The sequence below is a fragment of the Labrus bergylta genome, chromosome 17 (assembly GCF_963930695.1).
Source record: "Labrus bergylta chromosome 17, fLabBer1.1, whole genome shotgun sequence".
Classification (NCBI taxonomy): domain Eukaryota; kingdom Metazoa; phylum Chordata; class Actinopteri; order Labriformes; family Labridae; genus Labrus; species Labrus bergylta.
Window position 1 is genome coordinate 14,731,517 of NC_089211.1, and position 17,845 is coordinate 14,749,361.

The window sequence follows — 17,845 nt, forward strand, 5'->3', positions numbered from 1 at the left end:
ATGGATATTTTACTGGTATAAAATCATTCAACTGCAAGCTGAAATAACTCACAAAACTGATGGGATAGAAATAAGATACAATTTAATAAGACAGTGGGGACTTCTAGGGACTGTGACATACTGACTGCTACGTTAGAAATGTTATTCATTCCTTACATACACTTAAAAAGGCAATAAAATCATCTTAATGGGGAAACATGACTGTTCAATATCCTTGTATCAATAAAACAGAGGCTACCAGTGTTGCAACGTGTTAAATGCATTTAAAAGCCCTTGCTAGTTTTCTCTCAGTTACACAATAATGTTGTATTATATTAGATGGGGTACTTGGGGTTTTATAGATTTAATAATGTATAATCTAATCACCAATTTATGTCCAATCTAAAGACATACAATGAGTGGAGAACAGACACTGATCTGTACTGTGTTAGATCATTCTTGACCTGACTGTTATATCAGATCCTAATTCCACTATCAAAGGCCTACTTGTAGCAGGAGGTTAATAACTACGCATGTCGCTTGCTGTCAGGTTTATTCCAGATATGTCTGTATGATTACCATGTCATCAACCCATCATAACCAGAACTTCCTGTGAACCGTTTCTGGCAATTCTTAGTTTTTTGTTATTTAAAGGAAGAATTGACGAGATGTGTGAGGAGTTATTAATTAGAACGCACCATAATTAAGCACCATTAAGCGTAAGAGGCGGACATAATTGTCCTCGAGCAGCAATTGCCTGTGGTCTGCATTGTTGTGTTAGCAAGCTAATGTTAGCACACTTTGGGTAACTCAGTTTCATATGGCACATAAATTGACACATAAATTGATCTAAACACACTTACGTGACTTACAATTAAGCAGCAAGTAGGCAGTTTCTTTGCCAATATACTGCCAATAAATATAAAACCACTATTAAAAAAAAAGTGTGGCTTTACCTTGGAAAAACAATAAACTGAAATCTTAGAAGCTTTAGAAGCATCAGTTTTAAATCTTTATGGAGACTCAACTTGGCTACATGCATTGTTTTAGCATGTCATAGTGGTAAGACAAGAAGCAATGAATAAGGGGTAAAAAGTAGGGCCCAACCAACATGTTAGATAGAGATGTATCCCTTAAATGCAGTCGTCCAACACAAAAAAAAGACATTATAAAGAAGACAAGATGGTCACTAAACTGAAATGTGACTGTGCATGTACGTGCTTCACCACTTGACACTCTGGAGAGTGATAATGCATGTTGTAATCCATATAGCACTCTCTGCTGTTGAAAGAGAACTGCTTGTGTAATACAATGAAGCTCAAATTAAATTATATTTGACTGGTGAATTAATTAAAATAAGCCGATACAGAAAGTCACTTGATATGCTAATATCAACTGATATTATCAGCTGGCCGATTAATCGGTGGGGCTCTCGTAAAAATGTCAACACTCTTAGAAATGAAAAGAGTACCGAGACAAAATGTAGAAATATATTTCATCAGGTGACACAGAGAAATGACTTATCAACAGAAGGGCTCTTGACAGTCTCCTCTGTTATGGAACCATCATTAGCTCTTTGTGTGCTTAGCTGAAGTCCCAGTAAAGAAAAAAAAAAAAACACAAAAAGAAAATGAAAAATCCTCAATTTGCTGATAAGCAGCCTAGTTGTTGGAAAATATGACACAGAACAAGCAGAATATAATTGCCTCACAGAAGTGAGAGAAAAAGTGACGGCGGCCTCGCTTAACCTCGGCTTTGTTGGTAATTGAGGCCAAATGGTGAAGCAGAAACTTTTCAAAACTTTGTATCTAAATGACTTTAATTTAAAATGAGACCTTTTAAAGTTTAATAACAGACCCTAGAAGACAACTTCAGGTATTAAAAAGGGACAAACTACTGAATCTCTGACTGAATCCTGTGAGATTATTGTGACAGCAGATGTATCTCACATGGTCTATTGCATTCAGCACTCCTCCATGCAAAAATATATAGATGATTGTAATTAACTATCATGTAAAGTGGGATAACACTGAAGCCAAGCAATAAGAGTTCCTGATACAGATATCATTGTTTAAGTTAATGTAACATTTCTTTATATGTGTTCACAAGAGCCGTTATGTGTAAAACCTTTTTTTTTTTTGGACATTGTTATGTGGTATTAAAAAACCACATGATGCAGAGACATTGAGATTAATCAACACAGACAGCAACATACAGAGTGCAACATTTTTCAAATAAATCCAGTCACCTCAGATCCTAACGTTATAAGGAGTAGGGATGAGCCCGAAATCAAATATGAATTCAGAAAGGCACAGTTAATGTGATGGACACGGGTTTTTTTTATATAAATCTGAATATGCTCGTTATTGTCTGAAAAAAAAAAAAAAAAAAACATTAAATAAAAATAAAGTCAATGTTTATGTGATGCGCTTCATTGACGCAGTGTGCGCCGCCTGAGGCCCTGTAGTTGCAGTCATCTCCCTCTGCCCACCCTCGTTGGATTCATTCACTGAGGCTGTGGCTTCATTCCAGTTAAACCTCAACAACAGACATCAAAATAAAACTAAGAAACTGTAGTTGTAAGGAGATGTGTTAATTTCCTCCATTGAAAAAAAAAAAGTTGCAGGTGAAAGTTATTTAATTTAGTCCACATTAATGAAGTTATTCGCTAGATGTTGTGATCCTCATCTCTCTGCTCACAGGCAGCGTGCTGCATAAAGTTTGGCAGTGAAAGCCTTGTATCTGGCAGGTGGATATCTTTTTTTTAAAAAACCTCCAAACTATACATTAGAATTAACCTCAGAACCTTTAGTTTTTAACTGTATGCATTAGTTTCCTCCACTTAAAAAACGAGGAGAGCGGTAAAGTATAGGTGGAGCTACCGTAGGCACTAGGCAGGCACTGGCATATGAAAGCCTGGTGTGGCAACTGATTATACCTTGTTCAGGATGATGCTAGCAGGCACCATGCACCATACCAGGACCCTGCTGTAACAGGAGCAGCCAACATTTATTTTTAATAATTACACATTATTCTGATCAAATTGTCCTGATATACAAAACCATGTCAACGATTCCAGTCACTGAACATGACCCTTAATTGTGTTGACTACACTGCATATAACAAACACTCTGTATATTCTTCTGACACCAATATAACGGTAAAATAAACACTGAAAAATCAAAAGTATTTTTGAGTTTAGATTCTATTCAACAATCAAACAATGGCTGCTCTCTGTGAAGAAAAGGAGATGAGAGAGCAGGCTAGTGAGAAACTTAATGGACATTGGAATGGAAATTAAACTTTATCTCATGCTCGTTTCATCGTCCCTCTCTCTCTAAATTAGTGATTGCGGAGTTAAACTCTCTCAGGGGCACTCAGGTAGCAGTCGTGCACTGATAGCAAACCGACTGCCTGCATAGCTTTAGATACTTCTAGGAAGTCTTCCACTGCATATGATGATGATCCTGCTAATTAGAAGACAAAGCCTATCTAAGAAGCACTAATGACTCTATTCAAAGCAAAACATTCTCATAACACTCATTCTACACTTAATAGCTACATATCAAAGTGATAACAATCTGGACTTATCAAATGAGGTGAAGAGTTATTCTGAGGCAGAAGAAGGAATTTTTTATTGGAAACCTTCTGACTGAGAGCACAGTTATTACTAATTACATTAACAATGGCTCCATCATACACAAGTGTCCCAGTAAAACGTAACAGTGGGACAGTGAGCCAGCGTTCACAATATCAGGTCCCCTGAAACTGAAGTGGCTAAAATCAATTCATTAAAAAATTTAAAGGACCTATGTGTAAGGTATCTACTGCAATAAATCTTAAAATAAGCTTACAGCCAACATGCTATGTTGAAGTGCTGGCTTCTCTGACAACAGAGCAGCAGCCAGGATGTCCTTCTTACAGGTTTCCATTCTGGTGCTGAATAGTTTGTTTTTGTTTTGACCAGAGAAGGTAGGTGGTTTTAAGGCAACCCCACATGGCCGCTGTGGACACCCCTTTGCTTGCCAGGCAAAAAGCAGAAAGGTTTCAAGACAGATGCAGAGCTGTCCTCGACATGGCAAACTGCATACGCCTCGACTCTAGGAAGGAGGGGGCAGGGGAGACAGCTCAGTCCAATGTTTTGAATTTGGACTGGGATGCCCATTTTAAAGTGTCAGTGACATATTGCTCCTTTAGATATTACGTTTTTCAATTACCCCCTGTGCTTTAGAATATTATGACATGTGACTTAGATCTCAGGGGGTGACGAGGCTCCTAAAGTGCAGCTAACGTGTATAACGTGTATAAAGTTTGTTTTATCCGGGACTATAGTATTCCTTTTGTGTCATGGTTGCAAAAAAAAAAAAAAAAAGATGATATGGCAACACAGTCCGGTTGGCTAAACATGTAACTATTCCACATTTGATTAACCAAAACATTTATAGTAGAGAATCTATAGAAAGGATAGAGGGATTTTTTTTTTTTAATGATTATGGCCAAATGACACCATTTAAAAAAAAAAAAAAAAAAGACACTTAGTTTGTCGTTTTCAAATCTTCATCGACTTGTGCAAATGAATTAGATTTGAGGTGTTTAAATTTACAACATAATGATGCACTGTCAAATACATAAGATGCCAGTCCATATTTGCAAATAACAAATATGACAGTTAAAGCTCCAAGAACATTATATTTGCCCATTTGTGTTTATATTTGTTTCTCGCTCCACAGAGAATCTTAACCATATGCTGAGCTCAGCTGAGATTTAACCATGAAAACATATATCTGAGACGCTTGTTATGCGTATACACACACAGGCATACAACCGCATACATGACACATCAGGTCCCTGGGAGCAACAGAGAGGAGGTACAGATCATGTTTTCCTTTGATTTTGTGGCTCATTACATTCTGTAGAAACGCTGCCCTGCACTGCTTCATGCAGGCAGTTCATTTGGGAGGGTTGGTTTTCTTCTCAAACTATGCAGGCAGGTGTTAAACGAGGGGGAGGGGGGGGGGGGGGGGGGGTGTATTTGTGTGTGTGTGTGTGTGTGTGTGTGTGTGTGTGTGTGTGTGTGTGTGTGTGTGTGTGTGTGTGTGTGTGTGCGTGCGTAGGAAGATAGAGATTTCTAATTTGCTCCTGCAAACAAAGTGATGGAAGAAACCTAGGATGGCACTCAGCATAGAAAGTGATATTACGCATGCCGGTGTTAGAAGGCAGGAGAGTAGATTACCATTAGTCTCTGAAAACAGATTGCTTAAAATGTCTATTGTTTGCATTTGCAGCCTTGACTTGTCAGTAGTACACAAAACTGGGGTAGAATGCTTGACTCAGTTGGTAAAGACCAAAGTCATATATTACTGTTAAGTCGTGTCAAGACACCTTTGTAACCATTTGTGTGTCATGGTGTGCCATTTGTGTGTACCATGCATCAAATAAATAATTACATCCATTCAAACGAAAAGGAGGACACAAAGTAGTGTGTATTTTTGGATTGTGCCCGCAGAAACAATCGTTTACCCCCGCTGTAAAGGATGAAACATGAATTTGAAACATTGCAGACTGTCAAATGGGAGTGACGTCTGCCTAAAAAAAAGACAAATCACATTTAGTGCTCAACAGCCTCCGATGCAATTTTAACATCCCCTCACGGAAACATGCAATGGCACACACACTATGATAGATACAGCGAGGAGAAGCTGTGTCTCACCGGTGGCATGTTCACAGCAATTACAGACAAAGCTGAGGGAGGAAAGCAAAGAAGTAATGCTCCTGAGAACTCATGAGTTACCATGGAAACATCGGCTTTTGAATGAATTTGCTGGAAAAGGAGAGCGCGAGAGATAGAGTCCAAATTGTAGCATCAACTACAACACCCCCCCCCCCCCCCAATCCACATCCACTGGACTGCCAGGAGAGGAGGCTGCAATTCTCTATGCACTGAAACACTGTTACTGATGCTTAGAGCCCCTAACAGCACAAACACTGTATATCACGTCATATGTTTTTAGACAGCCACACAACAGTAGTATGAACAAATATACTGTAATAACATCGAAACACTATTCTGCTGTGCCCGTGACACAGCAAATGCAAAGAGGAAGGCACATACTCTCACTATTCTATTAGAGATGCAGCACTGTGAATTCTTACTACGCCTGCATGGCCAGATGAATATCCAATAGGATTGTTTAATATTGTCTTAATGACATGATGTGCAATAAATGAACACACATTACTATATTTCTATGTCTATCTGCTGTTCTTCACATTTTGCTAAATATCTGTTTGCAACATGTCGCCCCTGAATCCAAAATAAATCCAGAAGCATTTTCTCTTCACTTATAAACCTGCCGCCAAGCAATCTGAGGGAAGCAAATAGCTACCACGAGCTTCACAAGAATAAACGCAGGCATGCTGAGTGAGAAAGAATGTCTTGTTCAGATAAAATCGTTTTTTTTAATTATTGTGATGTATGAAGTCTTTGGGATGTGGTCATTGCGAATGCTCGTATCGCAATAAGAACAATTGCTATTATTTGGGAAGCTATAATTTTGAAATAAACAGCATTTTTTGATCACCAGACAAAATGTTTCTGTAACGACTCTTTTCATTTGCTTGCTAGAATGCCAAATTCAACACTGTAATGTGCACATTTATGACAACCAGTAATAATGCATTATTATTATGCATTATCCTTATCACCAATATTAGTTCATTTGCAGCAGAAACATTCTTCTAGCATAATAATATGTCACTTACTCGTCATATTTAATGTGGTAAATGACGTCCTCTTCTCTGTCCTTGGTCTCTGTAGTTGCTGTAGAGTCTGTCTGAGAGGTGGAGGCTCCATTACTCTCTGAGCTTATAACAACATTATTCCTGTTACTGTCTGTGGTTTGGCCCTGGCCAGGGGCCTGTCCGAGCTCGGCCTCCAGCTTTCCGTTAGTCCTTTTTGGGGGCCGGCCCACCTTGCCCTTGGGGGGTGTTATCTGTCCTTTGGGTGCTCGTGTCACGTTGTCGATGCAGGCCTCGAACCAAGCGCCGATGCTGACGTCTCTGCAGTCCACCAGCTCGTTAATCTGAGAAGACAGAGATGTAGAAATAAAACCTAATACTGTTGTAAGTCATCACATATGCCTTAAAAATAATAATAACATTGTACAGGGGGAAAAAAACAATACAAATAAAACCTGTTCTCTGATGTGAAAAGGAACATGTCATGTTTGAGTCCACTTCCTACACATTAGAACTTTAAATGAAAACTACCGAGTTTAAAAATGTTTTGTTTCTTTCACTTGGCAGCCATTTTTAATTGTTTATTCATTACAAAGCTGCTTAAAGCAGTCACTGCCGTCAGACATGTGCGCAGGTTCATACTGTAGCATTTCACAACAAACACTATATCAGTCAAGGACAGAGTGCATTATCAATACCACAATGTTGACAAATCTCTACAAAAAGGCTGAACAATATATCGCTTGAACATTGAAATTGTGACGTGCGCAAGAGTCCCATCGCAGGAAGTGCAATGGGACTCAAGTGACCTGAAGCACGTCATGCAGCCACTTCTGTGTCGTTTGATTCAAAGAAAAACAGCCAGTTTTACTCAAGCATTTAAATTATTTGGACCCCTAAATCAGATAGGAGGACTCAGACTTAATTACTGATTAAGACTGTTTTAATTGTGTTTATGTTAAGGCCCTGAAGAACAGTTTCAAGAACAGGCATGAAAATGAATTTGTAACATCCCACGTTAAGACAGTTGAGGTTCATACATAGAAATAGTTTGGAATTAAACAGTCCTAATAAATCCTGATCTCCATCAGAGCTGTTAAAGTTTATTTTAGATTCCAATTTACTGATCGCACCTTTCCTAATGTAAAAAACTATCAAACTGTGATGTTATTAGAGTCTAAATTTAGAAATAATCTTACAAAAGCTAATGGGTTATCAAATATGTTGATATTACTGGTACTTAAAACTTTTTAAAATTCTTGACTTCTAAGTTGCTTATCATTTAAGAAGCAGGAAATTATTGATTTGCAAGGTTCCCACTTGGGACATTACAATCAGAAGAAAATGGATGCTATGTGAATTGCATTCATTTTGCTTACATGCTCTTTTGTGAAAACCACATAATACCTTCACTTAGTCTGCAGTGAATAATTAAAGCATGTTGAGGCATGTAACCTCAGTATCCAGCATGGTTTTACTATTTAGAACTCATCTGCTTAGTCACAGCACTGATCTTCCTGCAAGCTCAATTGGACCTGGAAAAGTCAGCTCAGTCCCACACATATAATACTCAGACATGCAAGTCAGCCAGTCCAGACAGCCGTGCCCAGTGAAACACAGTAGTGCAGAGTAGACTCACCAACATGTGGGCTGTAGTCTATTACTAATCTGAAGATGGTCAGTGAAAGGATTGTAAATGTCAATATCGGTGTCAAATCTAGTCTGCAAAAGCATGACAACTCCTTTATTTATGTTAGCTAAAAGGACAGTTTATTTTGTCTACATCTTATACTGCTCATATCAACAAGGTGGTGTCGCATTTAACAGCAGTGGAACACAAGATGCATTCTGCTCAGAGTTTGATTTGACATGAAAACAAAAAAAGAGTGGCCTTCTCAGGAATCTGTGGCAGTACTTCTTAACAAGCCCTATTCAGACTGTCGTTTCAAGCCGCAAAATTCACACCCCTGTGATGTTTCCCCTTCAATCTGAATGCTGCTGAGGCGTAATGGGGGGGACGAAGTGATCCCATCTCTGTACCTACTGTGGTATAGTAGCAGAGGCGTTACAGAGGCGAGGCGGTTTCACCTGAGCCAGTGGGGGGGGGGGGGGGGCGAAGTGCTGTGTGTGTGCGTGCGTGCATATCTGACTGTGTGTCTATGTGGAGCTCCTGCTGTGCCTTGCTTCTGCAATGCCAAAATGTCGCAGAATAAATATGAATGTAAAAAGACGTGATGACGCCACTTTTGCTGAAAAAAAAAAGCAGTCTGAAAAGGGCAACAGTTGTAATCATGCAAATCTCCTTAATAGTTTTAAATATTTACACTGTCATCCTCACCTTGTACACACCAATTCCTGGGTCAGCTAGTGTGTTTCTGCTGGATGTCTGCGGCTGGATGTCCCGTGCCGGACTCGGGGACTTGATCCCATTTTTGGTACTGGTTGAATTACTTGTAGTGCTGGTGTCCGGCTTGGTTTCATTAACAGTGCTGGTATTGACGCTGCTCTTGATGCTGCTCTTGTCATTGTCTATACTGGTAGTTTCCATAGCAGCTGGGGATGCAGGTGCTGGAGAGTTGCGGGTTTCCGACATGGAGTCAGGGGGATGAGCTGAAAGACAGGAAACGCCAGAGGGGTCCTTGGGGGCGGGGCTGTCGGGAGCGTCAGTCTGTGAGCGAATCAGCAGCTGGACGATGTCGTTGAGACCCACGTTGTAGTCAAACAGTGTCTGGCCATCTTCCATCTGAAAATATGACAAGTACAAATGAAAAAACAATGACAGTTCTAATTATGCATTGCTGTAAAACCCCAATTTTGTCTCAATAAGTTGTTGCTACAATATTTTTTATCATATTTAGGAGGCATATATTTGCCCAGAGAAGATGCATTTGGTACCATTATTAGTCCAACTATCGTTCCTAAAAATACAATAACACGATATCTAATGCAAACGACTCAGCCACAGAGTGCCCTTAGACAAACACACTGAACTGCTTCTCAAGGACAAACGGAGATGCATAAGACAGAACGAAATACTGAGCATAGTGAGAGGAAACAATTTGCTCAATGTGTGTACATATCTACAGCGTTAAAATAATTCAAATAAAAACAGCATTTCATTAAATCTGCATGCATTTCAATACACCAGTGGTATTGTAGGATCTTACTAAGAAGTCAATAACAACAAAAACTCATCTTAAATGAGCCAATATTTAGCTAGTGGTTATCGCATGTAGCTATACATTACAGTGTTTTGATAAACATATTTTATTCTTTTTCATGAGCAGGAAAATAAATATTTGCACTAACTGGTAATTTGTTACTTTAATCATCTGCCATATTTGTATTACTCTACATATCCAATCCAATAGCAACGGATGCTTAGCTGCATCACCACTCACATATATTCCGCACTGGTTTTCTTCAAGAAATAAAAAGAGAAGAAATAATTGAAAGAAATGGATGAATGCATGAATTACAGTGATAGGAGATGTAGCTGGGGGAAAGAGGAAATGACTGGGTTGCTATGACAACCAAAAGAGAGCACCCCCTTTTCCAGCCCACCCCCATGAACCTGAGACATGTACACAATCTCTGTCGACAAAAAAAATCCACCACCGCCAACAACATCATCATCATCATCAATGCGACTCTGTCAGGCAGTGCGGCATATGTGCATGGGGAAAATAACACCATTAACAAAAGCTCTTATAAACAACTAGGGCCCATCAGAAACCCATATGCACTCCACGTTCGGTCTCCTGTTAAGTAAACAGTAGTACAGCTACTGCCTTAGGAAGAGAGCTTATAGCAGAAACGCTAACTCATTTCAGACTATTCATTTTAAGCCCTCAACCCCACAAGCCCATTGTACTGGAGAGACAAGCATGGCTGCTGCTCTGGCTTGCGCTCCCCTTCTCTTCTTCGTGATTTGACAGCGAGGAGGAGAGCCGTCGGAGGCGTAGCATGAGAGTGGTGTAGGGAGCAAGCGCAATGTCCCCATCCCTCCCCGTTTTTAATAGTCTCATGAAATTTAGATCAGAGGAGCAGCGGTGCAAACACAGCCATACAGTTGTGGTAATACTCATCTGTCCGTACGTCTGTCTTTCTGTTGTAGTCTATCTCAGCATTTCTTTGTCTGTTTTCCTGCCTCAACTCAGTTTTAGATTTAGTAACAGTAATTGCCTTTCCTCCCCTTGATACTGCGTTAAGACACAAACACAGAAAAAGGAAAACAGACAATAAGATCGCTGGGAGGACCTGCAGCAAACATTCTCTCCAGTGTAAAACACAGATGGACACAGAATTAGGCATACGGTCCTACACGTATTTTCAAAACAACATCTAGTATCATTTTCCGTGCACCGCATAGACCCTCATAAATGATGTCTAGGCTGTACCTGCTTTCAACGCTTTCGACTCTCACTGCAAGGTTTTTTTCAGCCCCGACAACAGTAATAAGCAGCTGGATAATAGAAGGGAAAAAAAAAAACACTGACTAAACGTGCAATGATACAAATACGCTCATATGCAGGGAGGTCACGATCTCTTAACAGAAATAACACCATTTGACCGTGCCTAAAATGGAAGGACGGATAACATCATGAACGATTGGACATCTTCTCCTTCAGAATAAATAATGCAGGCAAATAAAAAAAAAAAAAAAAACAGGCATCCCTTCTGGTTTCTTCACTATGTGACATCGGAGTGATATGTTGTTCAGTGCACCAAAGGGAGACTTCAGCACCCAGCACACATCACAACAAAGCTTTAGACAAAACCAGAGGCACTTGACTTGAAGATTTCTCAAAAGGCTCTAACAAGTCGGAGTCAAAATCCTTGGCATAGCAATGTGTGTGTGTGTGTGTGTGTGTGTGTGTGTGTGTGTGTGTGTGTGTGTGTCCTTGACTGGAATAAAATTAACACCTTTCTACCAGACTAACTCCTCTGTTGAATATCCACAGGCATTCTTTCAAAGTCTAATTTCTTTTGAGGTATGATTCAGAAATATTCACAGTTTCTTGTTGTAAGACTTGAAAGGGTTCTCAATGCAAAATGAAACAAACGATGGCAACGTCCTCTTGTTAATATGGACGTTATACTTAATGCCGTTAGATAAGGTGCTCAGGTGCTCAGAAATCTTTTGGCCCATTCTAATATCATCGTCGAGTTCAAAATGAAGAGTTTCAAAAGGTGTATAATGTCCAAGTTGGAGATTTTGTAGCAGAGCAAAACATTTGTCTTCTTTGTTCTACCAGGTAGTCCCAAACCCCTTCCTCTCACACAGTGTCTTCTTCGCTCATGTCCCCGCCCACAGGCCATCTAAGCGAAATGGGTCACATTTCCAAAAACAATCAGAAGGAGTGTCTGTGTGTCTGCCATCTACGGAGCTTCCTTCTTTGTTTTTTCATCCCTCACTCTGACAACAGTTATTCATTGTCGTCGGCGTCGGCGTCCCCCCGAAAACAATCCCACTGTTAATTAATTAACTGTTAATCTGATCATAAAAAACAGCCCTGCTAAGGTGTAATATCTAGTTAACAGGTAGTTGATTTGACCACTGAGCAAGCTAAGGCTCTAAAGCTACAATACAAAGGAGGGGTAAAACTGTAAAAATGTGGGAGTGTTGGAAAGCCTGCAGTTGTAGTTTAGGTTTCGGGCCTCTTTTGTCTTTACTCTTTTGTCCAGCATGTCTGTCGAAGAAGGGTGTGACTGCGTACCGCATGGCTGCAGCCAACTCTCGCTTCCCCACTGATATCCTCCATGATATAAAGCTTGGCTTATCAATCGAGGGTGCCACAACATCCGTGAATGTATAATCAACTTGTAGTGCTATCTAGGTCACAGCAACAGTCTGCATGAGAGAGGGCAAGCCAATAAAGCTTTCCTACAGGTCAACACTGAAACATGTTAGCTGCCTCTGCAGAAAGAAAAAAAAACACACACAAGTGCAGAAAAGCCATCTTTTTAAAAGGCAGACAGATGCAATACAAACCAAGTTTTTAACCGCTTACGAAACAAGCCGAATGTTTTTTAATTAGTACAAAGAGTTTTACAACAAAGTGAGTGTGGGTGTTGAGCTGATAGGCTGCATTGACAATGAAAGGTGCGTGTCGAAAGTCTGCTCGTGATTAAAACGAGATGTTATAAAAGTGAAATGGAGACACAATGAGTGCAAAGGCAAATTGAAAACCCCTCGAAAAAAAAAAAAAAAAAACCACTGAGGCAAAGTTGTGCGGCTGGCTGCTGGCTCCAGACCCTTCCGACTGAAGGGCAAGCATGACTTTGAACTGGTGAGGCAGCGTGCACGCACAGTGAGCTGGAGGGAAAAACAAGACGCCATTTTGGAGAGGAATTAGACTGAGTTATTCTGCTACAAGTCTAAATCTTAACAGTGCGCAGGCCCCCCTCCAAACATGTAAAGGCACACGCTAGTGTACGTTGTGTGTCACTGGCTCATTCCTTGCATTACTTGACACGTGGAAATCCCCTAATCAACCCTCCCTGCTTATTTTCCAGAGAAATGAAGGCAGCACAGGATTCACTTCGCGGGGCAGAGCCTTTGCCACTACAGCTCTGACACACAGCTCTATGACAACACCAACAAACAGCTAATTAATTGTTAATAAAGCAAATGTAAATTAGCCATTTTTATCCCCTACTGTTAATGCTTCTTCTTCAGTCTGCTTCCTGTTGACTTAAGGAAGCTGTTCGGAGCAATGAAACTGGCAAACTAGGGAATGGAAAATGTTTGCAGTGGTGCTTACTTTAGAACATAACATCTGTCATTTCTTTTCAAGGTTATCTAAGTAAACCTTTGTTTTTGCCATAACTACTCTCTCTCTCTCTATCCTGCATTCAATACAGAAGACAAAATGAAGAAAATCGACCCACTGTGGCTTGTTAGATTTATATCCGAATGTCTCCATTATTATTTAATTACACAACAGGAAGAAGAACGGACAATTGAGAAGGCAGAACACTATTTATGAAGGAATTTCTTTGGCCTACAACAGCCAAACACATATTCAGCAGTCTGCTCTGACTAAGTGTAACCTAATGTAAACAATCTGAGATCGACACATCATATATGCTGTTGCTTCCTGCCAGCTCATCTGCTTGGTTGAGTCACACTGTGTTAATATTAGCTTTGTAACGGTACACTGAATTACTAAATAAATCATGACACTGGTGTTCTGCCAGTTTATTATGGACCAAACCAGGGCTTGTAGGGTTTCGCGTACATTTAACAGATAACGCAGATTGAGAAAGGTTAAACCACCAAAGAACTGGGCCGCAAACGTCACACAACCATCCGCCGTGACGCTCACAAACACACGTCCACATGAGGACGGCAGCTTTTAGTTGCCAAACCATTCTCTTTCATGACTGCTGGCATTTAATCACATTAAACTTTTATGTGCGCTCAATCTGTTAACAATAAGCAATTCATAGTGTGTGAATTTTCCAACCCACCAGGACAGTGACTTATATACTGAAGCCTCATAAAATCCAGCCTTCCTTTCAGACCAGAGAGACATTTCACTAAGTTCTTCTGAACAAACAATTTGGTTTTTGTAGTTTCCTCTCAAAGAAAATGACATTTGAGCACATGTGATATTTTCACAGACCCGTGTTGCAGTTTTGTATTGTGAATTCTCAGTCATATTGTAGGTTGTAAAGTCATACCATGTTGAAATTACAAAGTCTGACTTTTTTTTTTTTTTAAAACAGCATATAAAGCATGTAAATTTCGATTGATATATTATATTTATTGGTAAAATAATCCAACATATGAAAGTCTGTTTCAAGCAATAAGGACCAAAGCAGTGTAGTGCAGTTTATTTACCAGGGAGTAACAAAACTATGAAACCCATTCTATACATTTTTCACAATAACGTTTTAGCATGTTAGGGATAGATCCTTGTTAAGGGCATTATATGCTTTAGAATTATGTTTGAACAACTTTTAAAAAATAACCTGTAAAATAATGTGTTCTTTGATTTCAGTCTATTTATGTCTAGACAGAAATTTCAAACATACAATAATGAATTCATAATTTGTTATTTATGTTTAACATGGAGGGACAAAGTGCTCAACCTTCCAGCTTTCTTACTGGCTGCATTACTGAGGTAATCACAGTGTAGTGTGGTTTACCGAAACTGCATATTATCAAAAATAATGATGATAAATAAGAGACCGTATCTCAAAAAAAACTGTTTACATTTAAGCTGAGCTGGATGTGGAGTGAAATATAAAATCAGAAAAAATAAATTTTGTAATGTCACACTAGTTTTGCAGCACTGAAATAGATGTATACATTTAATTGTGAGAAAGGGTTACATTTTAACACCATTCACTGAACTGATCTGTCTTAATGTGTCGGTGATCTGTCGAGCACAAGCCCCTGTGCATCCTCACTGTTCAGTGTGCATACTGGTGTGACAACATTATGTAAACACAAGTACACTAATATGTGAAGGCACGTGGAGCCAGCAGTCTCCTCCTACTTCAAATTATCATTAACATTATCATAACACCACATGCACGTTAAGCTCGGCAGGCTGGAGCCACATGTTACAAAAAAAACATAAAAGGCGTGAATGGACGGATCTTTAAGCGCACTTATAGATGTTATACTACTTACTTATAGCGCTGTTATAGCTAAAATAAAATAAAATATCGTTAACATGGTTATTCCGAGTGGCGATAGGTAAGTGATGGAGGGTGTTTGTTTTTGTACGGCTTTGGTCTACATGTGGAAACAGAGGGTGATGTTCTCTTTTTCTCTCTCGCGGCAATGTAAACAAACATGTCTACGGCGGTAAGACATTTGTTGCATGCACGTTTCCTCTTCAGCAACCTAAACAAGGCAACAAGGTTTATTTGGTTGTTGTTTTTTTTTTAGAACAGGAGCTAACTTCCATGTAACATCACCCATTACTCTCAGGGGCTGGCACACCGCGTACCCCGGGCTCTCTTGCGCAAGAACTATTGGCGAATTCCTATCAAAACAGGAAGCTCGCATGGGTCCGAAACAACCAGAGAGGGACCACTCCACTCTCCACCAGCACCAAACCCTGCTAAAGCATTAACGAAGGGTTGCAAACCAAGACGACGCAACAACAACAACAACAACAACAAAAAAACAATGTTTACCTGCTTTCCTCTGTAGAATAGGCGCTGCAGCTGTGGGCTTACATTGAAGATGTCTTGTATTTTCAACCGTAAAGACTCAATTTTGGTCAATCTAGAAAGATCCTCCACGGTTCGCGTCTCCTTCCCGTCTATAGTACGAACCTGGATCCACATCGTTGTACCGCCCCGTTACGCCACAAAACAGCGGATAAAGCAGTGTTTTTTTTTTTTTTTTTTTTGGGGTGGTAATATTGTTTCGTAAGTAGGAATGCAAAACGTTCAGGGCTCCATTGCGTTTTCCTCTGCAGAGGTAACGTCGGACTGGCTCGCGCAGGAGGTGTCTCACATGAGGTCGCGGCGCCAAGCAAATCTCGCGAAATAACGTTTAAGCGAACACGGTTTGCACTTAAAGGCGCAGCTCTCTCTTTAATGTAAAAAAAAAAAAAAAAGTACGAGCAATTGTTAACAATACAGTTAAAGCAACTCCACTTGGTCTCATTGCACGTATAATAATATAATATAATAACATCTGTCTCTCCATACTGTAATCTGTTCTGCACGCGTTACATTTACACATTATCCCTGCACTCATGTTCACTTCATTTGGCTGTCTACTCGCCGTTATATTGTATAGTTTCTGCTTATAATATGTCTACACTCATGCACTTTAACTTATGTCAATACTGTCCATTTACAACTCTGTTTTTGCACATTTACATTTACTCTTCTATAGTTAATTTACAACCATTTATGACTCTGTTCTTGCACATTTACATCTTTCATATTGAATCTTCCTATTTAAGACTAGTAATGCTTAGTGAAATCCTGGTTGTATATATTCACATTCTTTTTGTTTTGATATTTGTAGTACTTATTTACTTTGTATTTAATATTATATCATGTTTAGATTTGTGTGTTGTAATTGTGTTTTTTACTCATATTGTGTGTTGGATAACCTGCTGCTGTAACGCCACAATTTCCCAGTTTGGGCTCAATCAAGTAATTCTGTTATATTATATTATATTTTCTGCATTTGTCCAAAGTGTTTTTAAAGGACCTTCAGTACAGTTTATTGCAAGATTGGTCCCGCGGTGAAAAGCACATTTTAAAACATTTTTTTTTTTAGATTTTATGTTCTTGCATACTTTATATGGACATCAGTTGCTCAGTCCATGGCGATTTGGGATTGGGAACTTAAGGGTCGCCGATGTAAAGCTCAGGCACGGGCCAAGTTTTGAAATTTAGGACTGGTCGCTGGAGAGGGGCCAGTTTATTTCCTGAGCACTTTCGAGGTGCCCATGGGCCAGGCACCGAATCCCCAACCCAATCCTCCTCACTGTGAAGCATAGGCTACTTAACTTGACATCACTCCATTTATGTAGGCTACGTCTTCATTAATGCATGACCACTGAATCCTGTTTGTGCTTTCATGTATTTCCCGGCCTATGTGTGCAGCTTGTTCATGATCAATAACAGAGTGACACAATTGAATTTCCCCTTGGTAGTTAATAAATAGAAAGAAAGAAAGAACGAGAGAAACAAACAAACAAAAGGCATAATAAAAAAATGCAATAATAAAAAAAACATGCTTGAGTTTTTTATACTATTGTTCTTTTCTGAAATGTTGAATGCATCTCAATACTTTATTAACTGAGCTGAGCTGAGCTGTTGAACAAATACTATAAGACAAGGCTGCAAGATCAGCAAAAACAAAGATGAGAGGTGAAAAACGAGGACGGAGAGTAATTGTGTTCAAGTTCTTGTGCAAAGAGAATTCAAGCAAGTTATTGCCTTGCCTGACATTAGCTCCTATGCTAAAATCCCTGTAAATCACATGTGTCTCTTGGTATAATACCTTAATTAGGCTAACTATTGTCCCAGCTGGGGACCTGGGCTATAGTGCCACTGGCACATAACAGAATCACACATTTTCTCACTTCGTCTACCTCCTGTGCACATTGACACAAGAAGCATGACAGCTGTTTAACTT

General features: G+C 39.6%; 1 protein-coding gene across 2 annotated transcripts in view; it reads right to left on the bottom strand.

The window, feature by feature from the left end:
- The window catches only part of LOC109981141 (E3 ubiquitin-protein ligase UHRF2), a 33,312-nt gene extending 15,928 nt beyond the window's left edge, over positions 1 to 17,384 (bottom strand). Inside the window, exons 1-3 of one of the 2 annotated variants that reach the window (XM_020629795.3) lie at positions 15,877 to 17,384; positions 9,056 to 9,460; positions 6,742 to 7,061 (exon numbers count right to left, since the gene is read on the bottom strand). In XM_020629795.3, the coding sequence (XP_020485451.2) occupies positions 6,742 to 7,061; positions 9,056 to 9,460; positions 15,877 to 16,029 (878 nt within the window). In that variant the 5' untranslated portion in view covers positions 16,030 to 17,384. The remainder of the gene's footprint in view (positions 1 to 6,741; positions 7,062 to 9,055; positions 9,461 to 15,876) is intronic. The other variant, XM_020629796.3, reaches the window with a different exon arrangement.
- Positions 17,385 to 17,845: the final 461 nt, after the last annotated feature.